Raw genomic sequence first — 22,292 nt, 5'->3', positions numbered from 1 at the left:
TAGGAATAACGGTAGTGGGATGATGGTCCCAATGTCCTATAAAACTAACCTTCCTGACATAAAAAGGGTCTCCAGAAAAAGAGAGTGCTAAGGTGAAAAGGTTCATCAGCACCTAATGTTGCCATGTGGTGTGGCATGATTAATGATTCTCTTCCCTTACAGAAACTAACCTATATACACAGAGACTGGTAAATGTTCTACTATATGGGATTTACATGTGAGAAGGCTAACTGTTACTTGTAAAAAAAACACAAAAGCTCAATAGTATACAGAATTATAGTCAATGTTATACGTATTATCTTTTCAGTTATGTTTTTTTATCTCTTGTTGGCGGTCTTTATACACTAACCATCTGCTTCAATGTCTTTGCAGGGATATTCTTTTTAGCCAGATGTATGACAAACTCAGTGAGAACTGTGTGGCTAAGGGAGTGTTCTTGGAGTGTTTAGAACCATATTTACTAAGGGACCAGCTGCCTGGTCTCACCACTCATGTCATGAAGGATTTGTTACTCCACTTCCAGGATCGAGGCCTAATGGAGAGCGTGGAGGCCTGCATAGTGCACATGGATATCACTAGCCTTGACATACAGCAGGTATCATATTGCCTTCGAAGCTCTTCTGGGTTGCTGACCTTTATAACTATTGAAGTTTTCTTCTGCTTTCATGGTCTTTTACACCTATCCCACCTAACACCATAACATGCCTAGGGAAATAATTTGAGTGAAATACATAGTGGTTGTATCTCATAGATGGCATTTACTGCAACTGTATTTGGCAATGTCGATTTCTATGATATTCATAGGCCTAAACTTCTCCCCCGTTTTTTCCATGATTGATATAGGTAGGCCATTTTCTGTATCCGCCAATTCAGCCAGTTACATTGAGTTTATTTCATCTGTACATTGAATGTCTGTCTGGGACACGTGTTCTTTGATTCTATTTGCGCCGTTTTTTTTTTTTTTTTTAAGTCATTATTTCCCAGCTCCAGCACTTTCATGTTGTCATTCTGCCTTTTTACACATTACATTTCCTGCTCACACATCATCTTTCTCCTAGTTTGCATTGTCAGAAATAGCTACACTACAAAACAAATTGGTATATGGTTACCGATTGATAACTGATTATAGGATATGAATGACTTGGGCCATAAATGAATGAAAAATCTATACTCTCTACCAAAAGTATAATTTGTTCTTCTCAGACAAATGTTTGAGCAATTGTTCAGTTTATTAAAGTAATTAGACTAGTGAATTTTAGCAAGAATCAGCCAAACAAAAATGGTGTTACAGGCCTTGCGGATGTAACATGTCAGAGAAAATAATTTATTTCTCTCCTGGGTTACTTTAGCTTATCTACTCTTAATAAAAGGAATTACAATTAGATCTCTTCCCTTGGTTACTCTCTCCTATGTAGATATTTACAAATAATGCTTTCCTCCCGAGGCTAAAATTTATGTTCTTCCTAAAGCTGGGTACACACTACACAGTTTTCATCCAATAATCGGCTAAATCAGCCGACATACGACCGCTCGTTCAAAAGTCGGGTCAGTGTGTGCAGTGACACGATGGTCGAAAATCTGCCCAAATGGACGATTATCGCCTCATTTGGTTGGTCGTACCGTAAAATATTTTCGTTCCAATCTCGTTTCCGCTGTGTAGTGTGTATAAACTTCTGACCGATCCACAACAGTGAGTACAAAATTACAGTCATTGCTCACGACAACATGGCTGTAAAAAGTCGCTAAACGAACATCAGCTCTTCCCTTTATCTTCCTAAACAAGGCTAGTGTGTATGCAGTCCATGGACCGAGCGATCAGAACATCGATCGCATGTAAAATCGCTCGGCATAAAAAGTTGGTTGAAATTCCTGTAGTGTGTACCCAGCTTAACAGGGTAAATTCATGATGTACTACACATTTTTGTGTTTATTGCAGTCCCATCCATGTTACTTATAGCAATTGTCTGCTCATGAAATGTAAACAATAAACCACTGTAGTATAGGATTGAAATAAACTATGATAAACAATATCATGATATGTGTCTTGGTTGAGCCATTATCTTTGTTTAAGTTAAGTCTCTAATCTACCCTATATATTCTTATGCTGATGTGTGAAGTGTACAGATATCAAGTTCAGGTACTATGTTACCTATTATGGTATTATTTGTCAAAAAGTAAAAAAATAAATGACAATTAATTTATAACCAGCAAAAACATACTAATAGGAGGGGGTAGTCTTATTTCAGTGTTCGAATAAAAGGTTTTACTTGCGTTCATTAGCCAGACAAGAAGAAATTAAAAATAATAATAATTAAAGTGGGGGTCTAATTTTCTAAGTTTACACAACATCTCTCTCACAGCTGTTTACAGGTCTTCTTCCTCCCTGTTTACCTGTTGGTTTTTCTCGCTTTTCATATGTTGTCTTCCTCACGGTTGTCATGATCTCTTTAAAAGAGATTTTTTTTTAAAAAAAATAACAAAACCCAAGGTTTGTGCATCAAAACCTTAATCCAGAAGCAATGATAAAAACATGCACAATGTAAAGAAGGACAAAGAACGAGGCTTACAATACAGGATAAGAAAAAATAACTTGAAATAGTCTGCAGGGAGCAGCAGGACACAAAAGCTTGGAAGGAGTGGTGCAGATCCAGTCCAAATTCTTGAAACAAGTTGGTTACTGAGGTGAAAGTCCAATAAGTAGGATCCAATGAACCCAATCAGATGCAGGATACAGACCAGGTGGTAAATTTATCAAAATTTATAAAAAAAAATTGGAGATGATGCCTACAGCAACCAATCACATTCTAGTTAGAATTTATTTAGTACAGCCTACAAAGCCTCCTGATTAGATGCTGCCACCCCTATGCAGCCATGAAAGCAAAGAAACCTGGCAACTATTTCTATCTCTGCTCTCTCAGCCAGTTTCTGAATTATCTCTCTCTTCCCTGTTTCTGCATCAGCACTTACAATGTTCCCTCTCATCCTATTTCCATGTTATCTTTTATGTTGTTTCCATGTTAGTGTTATGTGTTCATGTTTGGTGTCTGTTTTGTTTCAAGCAGTCAGTTTCTTATATTAATGTTGCTTCTATTTTTAGATTGTCCAAATGTGCTGGGAACACAGACTTTACGATGCTATGATCTATGTGTACAACAGTGGGACCAATGATTTTATCAGCCCCATGGAGGTAGGAGCAGAAATGTTGAGTTTAAGAGAAAATAAAATCTCCAGGTCTTTTCTTGACTCTTTTAGTTGATTCAGTGTAATCCAGCACTGATGACTGTGATTACCCTTATAATGGGTGACCCCCTCACTGATGTTTTAGTGATGATCAGCCTATGATGTATAGAATTAGCAAGGGTGTCCACTCGTTTCTGTGGCTTGTTTGTTTTATTTATTAAATTATATAATTTGTTTTTGTTTTTATCTGGACCATTAATGGTGTCCCTGAGCTCCTGGCCTCAAGCTAAAAATGGGAGCAAATTTGTTCCTGGACAAACCATGTGAGAGGTGCAAATGCATTTATTTATTTTCTTGCATTCAGGGAAAATACTGTCTGCTTTTGTATGTAGCACACAAATACTGGACAGCTTTGTTTTGACTCTGCAATTAAGAGTTGAGCTAGAACAGTGTTTCCCAATCCCAGTCCTCAGGTACCCATAACAGTGTATTTTTTCCATATCTCTTTGCTGTAGCAGAGGTGTATTCATTGCAAATTGACAAATTTTTTAAAGAGTCACATGTGGCACTAACTATTTCACTTGTGGCATGGAAAACCTGCACTGTTAGGGATACCTAAGGACTGGGTTTGGGATACTCTGAGCTAGGACACGCCCCTTCCCAACTCTAAATTTATCTACACATGTAAAATCCCATCCCCCTAATAACATATTTTTGCCAAGGTGCAAATTGGTCCTTTTTTTTGCTTGGCTCAATGAGATTTACTTTAACATTAGACATGTATGTAAATGTGGAATGAAATTGACTTAGCTGTTCTGTCAAATGCTATGCAAGTTAGCCCATTTTGCATGATAATTGAGTTAGAAATGTTGTTAATGACAAAATAAATAAACAAAACTATACAGTGCTTTATACAACTGCATATAATAGCTTGTGAATTGTTGCCTCTGTAGGCTTCATGTAATTCTAAAGATCTCTTCCTATTTTGTATGTGTAAAGAACCTCACATCCAGGGTAGGACTGGCAAATTTTATCCTAGGTGGCAAGACTCGGCTTAGCAGTTTAATAGGAACATTTTAAAGGGAAAAAATACAGCTGACCCAGTGACCCAGCCCAAGGTAGCCCAATATGGGACTGGCCAGGGGGGCAGATGCTCCCCTGCCTCCCAGCCCAGCCTGCCCCAGTTCACATCACCATTATTAAATAATTTTCTGTAGCTGTATACAGAAAAGCTGTAACTGTACTTGTTTTGTATGTTAAATTGTTATTAAAGATTGTTCTGTGTCACTGTGTAGGTTGTGCACTTTTTTCTTATCAGCTGCTTATTGTATGCCATTGACAGATCTAATACAGCTATCTAGCAGGCCTGACCAGAGAGCTTGCTTCAGAGTACTAAAGAATGAAAATGCAGTCAGAGATAAACTGCCCTAACTAGCAATAAAAAGATTTGCAATGTAAAAATGTATATAATAAATTACCAGTAAACACATAGTTTTATTCAAATGGGTATTTAGATATAGGAAAATCATTAAGTATTTCTAATTTTGGTTACAATGTCTCTTTAATGTTTTAAAACTTAAAGTAAACTGTTTTATTTTTCTTTTGATTTTGTACTTTTTTTTTCTCGTTCATGTAGAAATTGTTCAAATCCATTTCTGCACCAATCAGTTCTGGCAAGTCACTGACAGGTATGTTGTGGACAATCCATGCAGATCTATTCATGCAAGATAAAATATTAAATATAAAATATTACATTTTCCATGTTTCCCTCTAACATACAAAAAAGCAAATGTTCACAATGGGCTGATATTTATTCTGATAATAGATTAAGTTAGAACTTTGTCAGGTTGCTGTTTAAGCCAATCCAGGCCTTTCATATTCCGTAAGGTGACATTGCTGGGAATAGTACTTGGATGGTACTTAATAAAACCCATTGACTGATCTTGAGAATACCCTTCTTGAATGGTTGTGCCGAGTATATTGAAATTATATCCTTTGCAGCTAGATTATATTTTTTATATTATGCCCCTGAGAACTGGACAGGAGACAGGAAAATATTCACAGCAGTTCACTTTTTCCACATTTTGTTATGTTACAGCCTTATTTCAAAATGGAATAAATTTCTTTTTTGCTTCAAAATTCTACACACAATACCCCATAATGACAACGTGAAAAAGTTTTTTTTTGAGATTTTTGAAAATTTGTTAAAAATAAAAAACGAAGAGATCACATGTACATAAATATTCACAGCCTTCGCTCAATACTTTGTTGATGCACCTTTGGCAGCAATTACAGCCTCAAGTCTTTTTGAATATGATGCCTCAAGCTTGGCACACCTATCTTTGGGCAGTTTCGCCCATTCCTCTTTGCAGCACCTCTGAAGCTCCATCAGGTTGGATGGGAAGCGTTGGTGCACAGCCATTTTCAGATCTCTCCAGATATGTTCAATCGGATTCAAGTCTGGGCTCTGGCTGGGCCATACAAGGCCATTCACAGAGTTGTCCTGAAGCCACTCCTTTGATATCTTGGCTGTGTGCTTAGGGTCGGTGTCCTGCTGAAAGGTGAACCGTCGCCCCAGTCTTAGGTCAAGAGCGCTCTGGAGCAGGTTTTCATCCAGGATATCTCTGTACATTGCTGCATTCATCTTTCCCTCTATCCTGACTAGTCTCCCAGTTCCTAACAAAACAAAATCCGATACAAGAACATGTCATAGATTTAGTCTATGTTGCTCATTGTAAATGACAGGAGTATGTATATAATGAGTACCACATCCCTTGTTATCTAATCTAATGATTAGAACTTTGTTTTGTTCATATCCTGTGTCACAAAAGCATATTTTATTTTTCCTAGATGAACAAGTTGTGATGGGAAATAAGCTCCTTGTTTATATAAGGTAAATGAGCAATTTACACTTATTGCAGTGCTTACGTGTGACAATGTACAACAGCATACATGCTTATCATATGGAACCGTCTCTTACAAATATATGGTCATTTAAGTGGTCCATAAAAGATTGTGTCTCAGTACTGTTAATAAACAAGACTTGTAAGCTATTAGGAACTTATTATTTTAGACATTCAGAGTAATTCAAGTAGTAAGACAATCTGTAAAACATTTTGTTAAATTCTGTCTTTCTTTTTTTCCCACCCCTTTACTAGCAATGAGTGGCACCGTTTTGCTAATGTATTAGTGAGGGTAATTAATATCCATTGACATATTTGTGCCACATTTTGTATTGTACATGCTAAGTGTGATTGCTTTTCAGTGATTATGTGTTTCTCTCACGACCTACCTAAGGAGGTGTCATTGATGTGTTTGTGTCTGGAATCATTTGTGTTACCCCATATGAATTGCTAAATCTGTATCCATTTTGGCCATGCAGAGAAAGGTTTCAATTATCCTCTGCCATCTTTGGTCATTGGAGCAGCCCCACACATGGTGATTTCAAGCCAATTTAATATTTTTATTGGGGAACAAAGTCACCATTTGTGGCCACCTTAAAACCAGGACAAGGCCTGCAACTGGTATTCGAAGAACTCCCACGAGCGACTTTCAATTTCCATTCAAAAAATTTTTTTTTTAATTAATATTTTCATTCACGCAATGGGCCTGATTCATTAAGATGCAAAATAAATATAAATTGCGGTCTTGAAAATGGCACATAAATTGGGCAAACGCACGTCCGTATTCAGCTAGGAGCGGACCTGAGGAATCGTCTCCTGTTGAATACGGGTCTAGGTACGCTCTGCTCTAAAAGACAAAACATTTCAGGATACGTGCAATACATATGTGCAATATAAAGTCCACAGAAAAAAAATAAAAGCATTCAATGATTGTCAACTATAAATAATATAGGGCCTGATTCATTAAGGAAAGTTAAGCAAAAAATTGAGTAAGTTTTTTTTACCCAAGTTTTCTGAACAAAACAATGTTACAATGCAAGGGGTGCAAATTAGTTTATTATCTTGCACATAAGGAAAATGCTGTCTGTTTTCAGGTAGCACACAAATACTTAATAGCTTATTTGTACACTGAAATTTAAAGTTGATCTAGGGCATGCCCTACCCAAATATAAATCTATCCCCACATTAATGACACAATTGGTGGTGGGGGGGCCAGGGGGGGGATTCACTCCAAAACATTTATAATGTCCACTGTACATAAGTTGCATTTTTATGCATTGTTCCTGATTGCAGACACACGTTCTAGCATGCACACATGGCCGTCATCACTAGCAACCGGAACTTACACTCGACCTGTAGCTTGGGCAACTGATACGACAGAAAAACACTTACCTTTGAGATGCCCAAAGCTTGAATCAGATGCTGCCGCTACACGCACCCGAGTTTGGTACGCTCTTACTGTACATTCACTACGAGCTTACGTCCATTCCCCTCCCCATTTTAAAATAAATTTAACATAAAACTGAGACAATTATACATTTAAAACATATATGGACTTGGTCAGGTTCATTTGCCATCACCCAGCTCTCTGGCCTAAGTGTTTAAAACCCTGCACATTACATTAAAAGGTCATGATTTCCAAGACAGGCCGGGGAGCCATGCTATGATGATGTTATTGGTGAATTCTGGCAGATAGGGTGAAAAATTTTACAAAGTAATTTGTTGCATTGAAAAATTATGCTCTGATTGACAGGTGTTCACTGCCATTGAAACCCGTCATGAGGAAATGTTTGTTTTATGCTTTTTATACATTTATGTCTCACTATGACTGTTGTGATAGCTCCAGTTTGGCTGGACGAGCATATCCTTTGGGTGACATCCCGGAAGACCTAGTTCCACAGGTGAAAAACCAGGTTAGTTTCCTGTGATTGATAATTGTCCTTTTAGGTCATTATAGTTTCATTCTTAGTATTACAGTGTTTATAATTTCATATTTATTGCGGTTTACAAGCTTGGTTATCATTATTTGGACACTTTGCAATCTATGCCCAACTCTTCCCCACACTTGTTTTCTTTTTTGTGTGAAGTCCATTGCCACTGATCTGAATGAAGCTATTTAAATTGCAAGCTCGTTCCATATCTTGAACTGTAGTTGATTTCCCCTTTACCAATTGCATTGATTTGGAAGACAATTGCTGAAACCTATTATGGCCATTACCAATATTATTTTTCTAGTCATGGGTAAGTAAGAATAGTGCTCACTTGTCCATAGACCTGCAGTAGGGTTTTCCCCAATAGAGATTCATTGAAGAAAAAGATGATTTATACACTTATAGATGGAAAGAGTAAAATGTTGTTAGCATTTTGCAATGGCTCAGTGTTCTTTCTCAAGACTTCTGTTGAGGGGATGCTATAGCACCCCAAAATGTTGAGTATAATAAAGTCAACTTTATGCATCAGTTGATATTCCACTCTTTTAAATTGTATTTTAACTTTTACTTCAGTATTTCTGTGCAAGGACATTCATTGTGAAAAAGCCTTATCACTCATCTGTGTAAGGCAGTGATTGGCAACAGGTGGCCCTCGGGCCACCAGCAGCCAGGGAAGCCTTCACCTACGGCCCCCAGCTCTGTGCTGCCGGACTGAATTGCTCTCTGTAGAGAGTAAGACAGGAGCAGCCAAGTTGCGGGTGTCATGTGACCTCCTCCACACAATGCTGGTAGATCACACAGCTGGTTAGTAGGAGGAGATAATACAGTGTACAGTGTGCTATTCCTCTTTCTGCGGACTCTGGTTAGAGCAGTGAGAACTCAAATTTATACAAGTGCTTTCAGTTTGACAAAATATTCCCAGTACGTTTTGAAGCATTTCATGAAACATTCAGAGGTTTTGTTAAAGCAGGAAAACAGTCAGAGATTTTGACTAATCCAGAAAATGTAAAACCACATAATAAAGGTTTGAAGATTTATTGTAGCAATGACTGGCCATATGTCATCTATACATAACTAGCATGTTTAATCCCTGTGGCTATAAATCTAATTGAGGAACACCCCTGATACTTTACCTCCATAAAATAACAAATCCGCACCACTCATTTTTAATCCTATAATTAGAAAATTGCAAATCTATTGTTTATTTAAAAACATAAAGAGTACTTGAACGAGAAACCACTACTAGATTACTTGGACTGTAATCAGTTTTATGCTGCCAATAAATAACATGAATTTAAATAAATTTACTGACTAGTTCGTTATTAGCCGGTGGTGACATGTACATTTATTCCCACTGTTAGTACCAAAGTGTGGGGTTTGCTTGAAGTCTGAAGAGAGTTTTGGAGGACAAATTTTTTGCAAGCAGATTTTTGATCTGTTTCAGTCCACATTCCATTTGAATACCCCATGCGCAGTTACATTAGGAAATGTAGTCCAGAAGTTTGCACTGCTTTTGTCCATTCACATGTGTGGGCCTTGTGGAATTGCTCAAGGCATCATACATTGTAGGACAAATATGAATAACCTCCATATTTCTATTACTTATATTTTTCAGGTTTTCGAGTTCCTCATTCGCTTGCACACACCGGAAGCCCCCCATGATGAGGAGGTGTATCCATATATCCGCACCCTGTTGCATTTTGACACACGGGAGTTCCTTAATGTCTTGGCATTGGTAATAATTATTAAGAGACTAATTAGTAAAGCACTGTTTCTATGTTCACAGCTTAGTTTATTCCGGTTTTCTTGTTTTATTATTGCATTTTCAGTAGTGTTTGGTAACTTATTCTCCTCCTTTAGTCATTGCTACAATTGCACCTTTAAAAATGCACAGTTTAATAATGTTACTTTAAGTTGAGGAATGTTCCTGTAGGACACCACTGTGTAATTGGCACAATGTGTTCATTTGTATTTGTTACCTAAATATGCTGATTATACTGACTCCAGTGTCCTCTGTATTATTATAACACATTGTACAGCTTTATTTATTACCGACATATTTGCATTCAGAACAGAAACGCTTTTGATAAAGCCCAAAACAAAGACACTATTGGACTGTACTATAGAATTGTTAAGAAAAGTATTGGTCAGTGGGCGGTCAAACAAAAGTTTTTGTTTCTGAATGCAAATGCATTTGCATAAATAAAGTTATATTGTGTGCTATATTTCAATACACAATTTTGCTACAGTATTGCCATATATACTTCCTCTTTAAGGAGCATCTTTGACATGATTCTGTGTGGTAGAGTTCACTGCACTTTGGTTTAATTTAAGCATCACTGAATATTTGAGATCCTTTGCTGACTTGTTTAAAATAGGATAAAATACACACAAATAATATGATGTCTACCAAAAACACTGAATCTGAGCCCTTTAAATTGCCTTCTGATGTCACCCTGGCCAATAGGAAGCCTACTGTCAACATCAAATAGTTGAATGCCTAGAGCTCTGTACTACTTTAGGGTAAATTCTCATGAAAGCCTTCCCAGAGGTTCTTGGTTCTCAGGGGGAGAGCTTACATAAATTACAGGTATCAGAATTATTATGCTTTCTTTCTAGAACAGCTTTAAATCACATCTATCCAATTTATCTCGAAATATCATACCTTTTACTCCCCCCATGTGTGCAACATTTATAATTTAAGACACTGAATAGAGTTTTTGGTCTAAAAAAAAAAGAGAAAAAATGCGTATTTCCACCCATATGCAGAGATATACACTTTTCAAGATGTGTACATAACAACAGCATATGTGCCTAGTTTAGAACAAGTCTTCATCATCCAAGTCTGTTTGACCTGCCCTGTAACCAGTGCAAAAGGTACGCCTCCTATATGTGTGTTTCTGCAAGTCTGCCTGGGCAGTATTTGAATAAACGCTTCTTTACTGTAAGTGGCCTATGTTATATCTTTTTTTTCCCTCTCCCTACACAGGGGGCGTAAATGCCAGAATGGCGCAAATCTGCATGGGTGCATATGTGTGCACTCGCTTACTGGTCATGTGCAAAGTGATTTCATGCAAGATATGCTATGCACACTGGTGTACATCCCTCTATGAGTTAAAGGACAATTAGTTTTTTTTCCAGATCCACTTGAACTTAATGCTAAGTACACATTGAAGCGTTACTGAGCACAGACTTCCCAGAATAAATTAGCTGCCATAAGAGCACATTTGGAGGTTACCTAAGAATTATTCCATGACTCCATAAGGCTGTTTTCGTAATATTATCAGTGTGTCCCAGAATATTGTCACCATTTTCTACTCCTGTCAGAGTGTCAATATTTTGTGCAGTTTCTCTTGTCGTGCAGTCAGGAAGTGTGTTCAACTCTCCTCTCCACACCCCCAGTTGCTTAGCTTTCATCAGCTTGGGGAAGGCTTTCTTATTATCAACACCACGACTCGGCTTTAGTTCAAAGAGAGGACGTTTAATACAAGCGTCTCTCTCCCCTCTGAAGTCTCTTTTTTTGTAGCACAGTCCTCAGGAGACTCGAATTAAATTAAATGAGGTTTATTCAGCTCCCTCCGAGCTCATAATCTGGAAAAAGAACAGGGAATAATAATTAAGTTGTTGGAAGGCATCTGATGATAAGACCACTGGAAATCACACATTAGATTGCCATGTGTTTGTCCAGTATCTTGTAATCAACTGTCACATTATAGAACCATGTTTTTATAGAATAGCATCTAGAAAAAACTGATACATAAATTAATGCTATATACTATTTTGTATGATATTCATAAAACACTGGCATATTTTATAATGCTATTTGGGAAGTATAGATTTTACAAAGTTACAGTGCCAATTTGAGAATCAAAGGGATGTTTTCATTGGGCAGCATATTGGCTTATGTACCTGTAAGACTGGTCTCAGAAGAGGATTATTGTTTTGTATGTTTATGATCTTTTATTATATAACACACTGTCCATATATGTATTACATAGCATATAACATGCAGACGTATTTTGTTATATACATCGCAAATGCGCTGCCACCCTTAACAACCAATAACATATCAGCTTTGACAAGATAATTATCACTAATGGAAGCAAATTTCTGATTGGTATATACACTATACATGAGCTTTTGCCACCATATTAACAAAAACTGACAGTTGGGTGCAAAAGGACCGTGGCATGTAAGTTATGTTTTTCTGTCACCAAGGCTGAGAGGTTTTAAGTGATCAACAACTAGAAACCTGAGCATAAGTGGGAAGCGTAAAAAATAAATCCAAAACCAGTGGTGAGAAGATTTTAGGTCAATAGAGGAGAACTTAGATCTGACATGGTCTTTAAAGGTCCAGTGGAATGCCATTAAATTAAACTTTAATCCATTTTATTAATTGGGGTCTGGTGTTCCACCAATTGTTTTGTGTTTCCATATGTCTATTGCGGTAAGGTAATGCTCTGACAAAGTGTTACCTGCATGGGAAAAAACTCCTTGACATGTGAGAACAGCATAGCCGGACTGCGGCAAACGCCTGGAAACTTGCTGGATTGAATGCAACACCAATAATATGGAGCAGTTTGGGGAAATTAGCCTTTGAGCAATATTTATGTTAACTAGATGGCAGCTGTAGTTAAATCATTCCACATGATTGCTTTAATGTTTTGGATGGCTCTTGGGTTTGAAAAACCAAACAAACATTTACTAAACTTACTTTGCATGAAGTTTTGGGGCATGATGTAGTGCTAAACTGATGTATTTATACCTCTGATGCTTTGATCTTTGTTTTAAGATATAGTAATAAAGTTAAGGTTCTGATTTGGTTCGTTTTGGATGGTTTTTCCTCTGTTTTGCTTTTTAGACATTTGAAGATTTTACAAATGATAAGCAAGCAGTGGAACACCAGCAGCGGATTGTGGACATCTTACTGAAGGTGAGAGCCATGGTAACATGGTCTTTGAACACACATCAACACTAAACATAAATACAAATTCATCAAGTATTAAAATATTCCGTGAACATTCACCACTGTGCAGGATTTCCACATCAGCCATGTAAATCTACACACAAGGATTTAAATGCTACATAGTTCACATGCATACTGTGTGCCAGTGAATTGCAGCATGTGTTATACATATTTGTCCAGATGTGCATAGCTTTTCAGGTAACCCTACACGTCTCAAAGAATTTTACCAAAGATTTTTTTACATTGAAAAGGTTTTCTGAAGCATTCCTCAAAATGTTTACAGGCAGGAAATGGTAAAGAGTGCTTACTTCATGTTTACAAGCTCAAATGTCTTAGCTCTGATAAACACCTGAAATGTTGACCGATCTTTTTATAAATCTCTTTTCATTTTCGGTTTATTGGTCGTTGATGGTAGTATTTATTGTTAACAATATATGCTGTTTTGTAAAATAAATCACCCCAATATGTAAAGGTTATTGCATTATTATTAGTTAAATTATTTGATAGTATAACCTGCACCATGACTTTTACAGTTAACCATTGAAATATAACTGTAGTCAAGTCAAGTGTAAAGCTTTTCACTTTTCTAAACACAGCTCCATTAGTAGATTCTATTCTAGTCTGACAGTTTCATACTGTTGGATTAGCAAATTTAATACATCCAATTAAAGACAACCTTTTAAGCTCAATTTTTATTTTTATGTGAAACATTCGTATAAAGTATTTTTCTTGACTTCAGGTTATGGTTGAGAACTCAGACTTCACACCATCCCAGGTGGGATGTCTCTTCACATTCCTGGCTCGGCAGCTTGCTAAACCAGATAATACACTCTTTGTCAACAGAGTACTTTTTGACCAGGTAAGCATGTCCAACTGATTCTGCTACTTTTTACAGAATACTCTTGTGTTAAAATTCTGCTTTTTCAAAATGTCACCAATAAAGTATAATTTATGTTTAATTGAAGGGGCAGGACATTATGTTGAGTTCTTGCAAGTATATAAATATTTCCTTCATAAACAAAAATTCGCAATCAAAAATTGACCCTAGTCTCTGTCTGTCTCCCTCTCTGTCTGTCTTTGTGTGAGTGTGTGTATATATTAGGGAATTTAGACTGTAAGCTCCAATGGGGCAGGGACTGATGTGAATGAGTTCTCTGTACAGCGCTGCGGAATTAGTGGCGCTATATAAATAAATGATGATGATGATGATAAACATTGAAGACAAATCTGACACCTAGAATGTCATTAGTTTGTCACTCTCTAGTAACCAATTATAATAAAACCATGCTTTCCATCCCTAACCTACATTCAGTCTATAAAAGATGCTGGGGGTGGGCTTGAGACACACTGATAAAGAAATTGCGGGTGCTTTCAAAGCCTTTTATTCCACACACTATAATTTGTGGGCTTGAGGTTTCCCAGTGGACTTACCCTCCAGTGAAAGAGAAATTGCTCAATACTTACAGGACATAGTTTCCTAAGATCTCATCAGAGGCCTGTTGTGTTGGGCCCTAGACTTCTCCTTTTCTTTAGTGGAATTAGAGGAAGCCATCAAGTCACCCTCCCTCTGGAAAAGCCCCGGACCCGATGAGTTCTCAATTATTTACTTCAAGACCTTTAAAGAAAACTTTGCGCAGCTCCTTTTTCAGGCCTTTAATGGGGTTTCGTATGTGACAGGTTTCTCTGCACAATCCCTGGAGGCCCACATTACTGTTATCCCAAAGGAAGGAACCCTGTCCCTATTACCAATGGCACCCATCACGCATCCCCTCTATCACCACTAATTTTCAGACTTTGTATGGAAGCCCTGGCTAAGCCTATAGGTCAGAATCCTAATGTCTGAGGCCTTCAGGTAGGTGATAAGGACTACTGTCTAGCTTTGTTTTTAGACAATTTATTAGCCATAGTCAGCAACCCAACCACATCCTCGCCATGCTTAATGGCAGAATTTGGGAAATTTGGTCGCTTATTGAGCTTCAAAATTAACTATGCTAAATCCCAAAGCCCTTAACATTTCAGCTCCTGCTTATGTGATAGAGAAGGTAAGATGATCTGCACTCAAAGATGGTTTAACTCTGATGGGTACCTCTCAGTGAGAGCCACTCGAGTTTACCAATATCTAAGCTATGTGAAGTAATGGATTACAGACAGCGGGATCTCAAGCACTATATACACTTCGACTCAATGGGGTAACCCCTCCCCACTAGTGTTTATAGAGAATTGTAACAAGGAGAATGTTCTAAATATACCGAAATATTGTATAGAAGATGCAATAGTGCACTTGTAGCTGCATGCGATGTGTAAGAAAAGGTATAATTAAGTTAGTCCAATAAAAGTCTCTTGGTATAGGTCTCTCAATAAGAAATGGATCATAGGCAAATAGTTCCAAAGCTATCCTTTAATGAAAGATAGTTTCAGTGTAAGGTAGCCGGTAATAGTACCATTTGAGAGCGTCGGTGCTTAACAAAGACCGTTTGGATTTGGTTGCCAATCCAAATCGATTAATGGAGTAACTGATAACAGTCCCGTTTTGGAAGCACCACTTTCTGAATGGATGACTTACCATTGTAAAGACTGGTGATGTTGACACTTCCTCGCTCCATAAACTATGTTTATTATAGGCTTGGAATGTCTTATACTTTTAAATGGTAGTCATAGACAGCTTGATTACACCTCCTCATATCTATGTATATCATTATTTGTCTTCTTTACCACCTGATCCATGGAATAATATGTGGTAAACTCTTCTCTCCCTCCCCCTTTTTTTTTTCACCCACAAATCCCTCATTGTTTGTCTTCCCCTTTCCCCAAGCAACAAAAATAAGAAAAACAACATTCTCGTTTCTTTACAGTAACATGCCAATTTACTCTATGCTGTTTCGAGTTTTCTTTAATGTACATTTATTAACGTGAAGTGTTTCACATATATGTCATATGATGTTTCATTTTCACACCTATGTTGTTTTGAAAAACTTCAATAAAAATTCACTTTTTTCAAATAAATGAACAACCGGTTCTCGCACTAAAATGTCTAGTTACGGCACTGTAGGTCTATACATCAGAGACATCGCTGGCTGTATGAGGGACCCTTGTAATAAACAAACAGGGCCTTTTTCTCAGGTCCTGCAGGACCCAGGGGAGGGCTGGCAAATTTTAGCCGGGGCGGGGCAAGCACATAGCACTGGCCCATATGTAGTGGCCCATATATATTGTGTGTGTGTGTATGTATGTATGTATGTATGTATGTGTGTATATATATATATATATATATATATATATATATATATATATATATATATATATATATATATATATATATGTATAAATATGATTATATTATATTATCCAAAAACACTTTGCACAGGGAAAGTCCAGTGTGTCTAAGTAGGGGAAAATGCAGAATTTTTAAGGGCAGTGGGAGTTCAGGACCAATCCCAAAAAAAAATTCTACAATAAGCCTTCAACATACACTTTTTTAGTCTAATGACTGTGGAACATAACCGCACTAAGTAAATAAATAAGTTACCATATCATACATCCCCAATACTACTGACCATGCAGTTTATACCAGATATTAGTGGATATATAATTTTTTGGGTGGGTGCACCCTATTACTACATATAATGTATAAGGAAGAAACGGGAGAGAGAAAAGTATATTTAGAGGCACTCCAGGATGTGTAGTATATCTAAAATATAACCTTTATTAGTATATATTAAAAGCTGTTCCATACATGAGCAAAAATAAAACAAATAAATAAAATATGTGCAATGTGAAATAAAATGCAGTCTCAACTGCAAACGCTATGCTATCTCACTAAATAATTAGTAAGTCACCTTATTAAATAATAGGCTTGTGCCTCTGTTAATAATTTATAACGAATTTAGCTTAATTTATATGTACTAACAGGAATCCTGTATAGGTCTCAGAGTTCTGGCAATTAGTACCCTAACACATTGTGGGTCTGATTGCTCTAATAAATTATTTGGCAATAATATGCTTATCGGATACTCTCTGGGTCAAAGTGTACACATTATGTGGTATCACTAGGATCTCGGTTAGTTTATATATCTATCGATTGTAGTAGCAATATCCTCATGATCCTGTAAAAACCACCAGCCGTATGCACGCTATAAGTCACATAAAATACTAGGTATTTTCCGATTGTGACATAAAGCAGGTAGTTAAGATACAAAGTAAACGCCTAATATATGTAATGTGAGAAAAGGTGCAGTCTCAGCTGCAAGTGATGTACTATTTCACTATGTAGATAATAATATATGATTGGCGACTGCCTCTATGAATGACTAAATGAAATAGATACTGGTGGTATTTCTATAATAGTCTCAAAATACCTGATAACCTGTATTCTATGAGATACAATAATATATTAAAGATCTAATTGTTCCGGATAACTTATTTGGCAATCATATGCCTGTAGCGTTCTCTCTGGCATTTGTTCTGTAATGCTGTTAAAGAACAGCATATTAAGTGCCCGGATCTGGCCAGCTATTAATATATATAGGCTATCTAAAATAAGGTTCCAAGCAGACTAAATCTTAAATTTGGCTGTAACAGTATAATGTAGGTATATCTCTTTGGACGACCAGTTGTTAATACGCTATTAGTAGCAATAGAGGCTAAATATTAAAGATTATAGAGTGAGACGATTGGTGAGACACAAAGCGAACGCAATATATTTGAAAGCTGATTAAAGCTTAGAGGCAGTCTTCAGTACTTACTTTAGTAATGATTAATAAAATATAAAGTAGCGGAACCTATAGCATTTTTGCTGCTTCAAGTGAAAAAAAACAATCCTATGCCATCTAGCTGACTTTCAGTTTATATACTACCCAGTAACTGTAAAATACAATTAAAGTAAAAAGTATAGAATATATTTAAATAAAGAATATATATCCTATATTTTTATATATAATTAACTGAACGCCCAGTTTTATTGGGACTCACAGTTCGGCCGCAGGGCGGCAGTGACGATTTCCACTATCTGACTATGCCTGGGTGGAGCTGCTGCGGCTGTGCATGCGCAGCAGCTCCATTTTGCCAGCGATAGGCTATACAGCTGTTGCGCTGTGCTGTACAATGGGTTTAGCATGTTTACATCCTTTTACCTGTTCGTCCGTGAATGTTTTATTACAGTACTGAACCCAGGGGCGTATTTATCAAAGTGCAAAAAGCCATTTTGCTTTAAAAAACTGATGTTTTTGCCAGCAAAATGACTTGGTTTTGCTCCGCAAAATATTAATATGGGTTATTGCTGGCGATAACCCCTGTTGGGGGAACCTATTTATCAAGCACTATTAATAGATCATCATGCAAAAAGCACTACACTATTTGTATGATTATCTATTCGCACACATACAGAAAAAAAACGTTTTTTTTTAACAATAACAATTAAAAAGATAATATTAAAAAACTGAACATACACTTACCTAAGAGTGATTTCAATTTCTTTCTTTCTCTTTTTCTTTCTTTTGGCTGCAGGGGTGGGTGTCTGTCCTGTCCTGCCTAAATGGGAACCTCCTACTGTATTGGAAGCTCCCATTGTATTGATGGGCAAGCCACCAGTATATAGAGAAAAAAGTAAATAAAATATATATATGTATGTGTGTGTATATATATATATATATATATATATATATATATATATATATATATATTTTAATGTATATATTTCAATGTATATTGATTTATTTATATATTTATTAATTTATTTTTACTTCCTTCATGGGAGCCTCCTAGTGAGATTGAGGCTCCCATATATATGATTGATTGAGGCTGCCCCAATCATATCTGGAGGGCTGTACTAAAGGGGGGAGGAGAGGCTGACACCCTGGCCCTCAGTGATTTGCTGCTACAGGGCTCCTTAAGGCTATGGGAGGAGCCCTGTAGCAGTGTTGAGAATCAATTTTATTACTGTATATGCGGCGCCGTCCGCATATACATATTACTACCCAGTGCACAGGCGGTCGCATCACATGACACTCGATGCGGCCATATCGAGTGTCATGTGATGCGGCCGCCTGTGGGCTAGGTAGTTAATATAATTAACAGGCGCAGGAGGGCGGCGGGGGTAGCGGCCCGAATAGGCAGCAGACCGAGTGGCCCGGGGGGCAGATGCCCCCCTGCCCCTCGTCCCAGCCCGCCCCTGGCAGGATCCCCGATACAGTACGTACTCACAGAGGGTTTAACATCGGCATATGGTGCATCACCCAATGGTGAGCACAGCTTAGCACAGAAAACGTGATCACTAAACCCAGATGGATCATTATGATAAAACAGCAAAGGACACAGGCGCTCTCACTGGATAAATGTAATGCAGAACCTGATATATAATAAAATCACATAAAACAGTAAGAATGCGCAAACAAGCAAAAGTAAAAGGATAAATTGTCACAAATGTAAATGTATATTCAAAACCCATTCATGCATAAAGAAAAAAGCAGACACAATGATGGAATCGGCACAATGTTTAAAGCTCTTTGACAGAATGCGCTGGTAGCGCTGGGAACTGATGATCATAATAGAAGGAAAAGGTCATAAATCTTACCCTACCTGTCCCTATTGTTGTATCCTGGTCCAGGGTCGTCTTTAGGATCAGGTTCAGTCCCATCAACAGACAACAGTGATAGTACTTGCGTACCTGGGCAGAATTTGATGTCCCCTGGACATCTCCCGCTCCATTCACTCAGTGACGCAGAGATGCTGCTTGTTTTCTTCAACCTTTTACTTTCGCAGTGGAACTCGTGTGCGTTCCACTGACAGGAAGTTCGGCATTTGGAACACAAGTTTGCAAGGCTTGATAAATCACATTCAATAATTTAACATCAGGATATAATCTAATCTTGCCTCTAGCACAGTTTAACTTTCACACCAACTTGATTTCCTCAAATGTGCGGTCTATGTTATTTGGAGGCTTCCTGTCTCTCTGACAAGACATGCACACAGGTAGCAACCCCCTGCCTGGCCTTTAGGTCAAAGCAGGTGTTTGTCACTTCTGAGATGAAAAGAATTGATTAACTTAGTTTAGGATTTCCTTTCCTTTTTTCTTACACAAACACATTTCCTCCACCATGGCTACAGTACATTCCCAATACACAACTATAACACCGTATTAAAATCAGTACACTTGCAATGATAGAAATGTATGCACCGTGCTAATTATTTAAATATATTTATACAATAAGTTATTTAGAAGTGATCCAGCAATATATACATTTAATCCATCAGTTGTGAGGCTCTTAAGATGATCTATCCATTTGGTCCCTGCCGTTTTCATCTTTTTAGTGAAATCGCCCCCTTTCCAGTTTTTTGAAACCTTCTGTATTTTCATGAATTGTGTACCTTTGGGGTCACCGTTTGGTGCTTCTTTATAGTGATGTGACAAATTGTGCTTCTCAAAACTTCTTTTAATGTTTTTCATATGTTCATATGTTTTTGTTTTAAGAGGGCATATTGTCCTGCCTATGCATTGTTTGTGGCAGGGCTCTTCAGTGAGATATATTACTTTATTATTAATCATTATTAATCTTTATATGGCGCCACAAGGTTTCTGCAGTGTCGTACAAATACAAAAACAGTAGACCAAAACAATGCAGGTTAAGACAGAGCAAAGCAAGTCGAACCAAGACTCCAAAAGGAAGGAAGAGCGGTGTGAAAGAAAGATGAGTCTTGCAGCCTCATTGAGAACAGAGCGAATGGTGGCAAGATGGGAGGGAGGGAGGGAGCACGGTGAGGAGAAGGTTACAATAAGCTATTGCAATATTACTTCATAAGTGTTGCACTTAGCGTGGACCTTTTAGAGTATATTTGTGTCCTGCTACATTAGATCTGAAAGATGTACTCTGTTTCATTTGTTTGTAATGTAAAGTCTTGAAACTATTGCAGTTGCCATAGTGAAAGAAACATATAGTGCTGTTTGAGAGTTGTTCTGTTTTACTGAAATTTGCCTTCAAGTGTTTTTTACCAGTTGTTGCAAATTGGGTGCTTTTGGGAACACTACATTTGTTTGGATTTTCTTGAGGTGACCCGACATGGTGTTTTTGTACTGTGTGTGTTTTTAACCTTGTTCATTTTCTTTTTCTGATTCTGTTGTTCTAGTTGAGCTTTGTTATTTGTATTTTAGTAGAGCAGTTCTGTCTAGATTTCTGACCTCATCAAAAGCATTTTCTATTTCTTCTTTTTTGTAACCCTTTTCCATAACTGTGATTGTAAGGATCTGCCCTGTGTTTTGTAGTCCTGGATGGTAGAATGATTGCATCTTATCCGTTTTATTTTTCCTTTTGATTTGTTTGATAACAGTTGGGATGATGGTGCTTGTAGCGAGTATGTATCTATTTATGTCTACAGTCTTATTAAAGGTTTGAGTGGTAAGGATCTTGTCTGCTGTTCTAATGTTTAGGTCTAAGAAGTCACCTTGTTCTTTACTGTATTTTGTTGTCAAGGTCAAGTTGTTTGTATTTTCATTCAGGGACTTAGTGAATGTAACAAGTGATTCTTCTGTACCTCTCCAAATACAAAATCACTTCATCTATGCACCTGTGCCAGAGGACCAGATTTGTTCTGGGCTGTGGATGGGACCAAATAAGATTCTCCTCCCATCTGCTCATAAACAAGTTGGTGTAGCTAGGAGCAAGACTGGTCCCCATGGCTGTTCCAGTACAAAGTATGTAATAATTGTCGCTTTACCAGAAGTAATTATGTTGCAATATGAATATTAATGCCTTCAAGTATGAAATCTGTTTGTTCCTGTCTTTTCTAAGCTAGTATTGTGTGGTGGAGATACCTTTTCAAATTCTCCTGCCAATGTATCTTTGTAATATGTGGGTGGTGTACTATTTCTTGTTAAAATAAAAGCAAAAAAACAATCTATGTATTGTGATAGGTTAGAAGTGAGAAAGTTGATTCCGGATATGATGAGTACTTCATGGGTTAGTGACATTTTTGTGTATTTTCGGTAGATATTAAAATACTGGAATGATGGGGTTGGGGTATTTGAGAAAGTCATATTCTTTTTTGGTAAGGATATTAGAATCAAGACCTGGGGGTAAATGTATGAAGCTCTGGGTTCTTCAACACCCGCGAGTTCGGCGTCTTCAGCGCTTAAATTTAAAGCGGCGCTGCCTTGTAAAGGGAGGTTTCCCTTTACAAGGCAGCGCCGCTTTAAATTTAAGTGCTGAAGACGCCAAACTCGCGGGTGTTGAAGAACCCGGAGCTTCATACATTTACCCTCTGATTTTAGCAGTATTTTTAATTTGTTTTGAAAAACAGAGGTTGGATCCTTTTTGAGAAGTT

The 22,292-nt window shown here is 37.4% G+C and overlaps 1 protein-coding gene across 3 annotated transcripts in view; it reads left to right on the top strand.

Moving 5' to 3' along the window:
• Nucleotides 1–22,292, top strand: part of VPS8 (VPS8 subunit of CORVET complex) — a 361,642-nt gene that overhangs the window by 229,039 nt on the left and 110,311 nt on the right. For all 3 annotated transcript variants that reach the window (XM_075180095.1, XM_075180094.1, XM_075180096.1), the window contains 8 exons: nt 373–595; nt 3,098–3,187; nt 4,817–4,868; nt 6,031–6,073; nt 7,924–7,996; nt 9,630–9,749; nt 12,876–12,947; nt 13,720–13,839. In XM_075180095.1, the coding sequence (XP_075036196.1) occupies nt 373–595; nt 3,098–3,187; nt 4,817–4,868; nt 6,031–6,073; nt 7,924–7,996; nt 9,630–9,749; nt 12,876–12,947; nt 13,720–13,839 (793 nt within the window). The remainder of the gene's footprint in view (nt 1–372; nt 596–3,097; nt 3,188–4,816; nt 4,869–6,030; nt 6,074–7,923; nt 7,997–9,629; nt 9,750–12,875; nt 12,948–13,719; nt 13,840–22,292) is intronic.

This window comes from Mixophyes fleayi, chromosome 7, assembly GCF_038048845.1.
Source record: "Mixophyes fleayi isolate aMixFle1 chromosome 7, aMixFle1.hap1, whole genome shotgun sequence".
Lineage (NCBI taxonomy): Eukaryota > Metazoa > Chordata > Amphibia > Anura > Limnodynastidae > Mixophyes > Mixophyes fleayi.
Note: the sequence above shows the minus strand (reverse complement) of the source record. Positions and strands in the feature narration are given on the sequence as shown.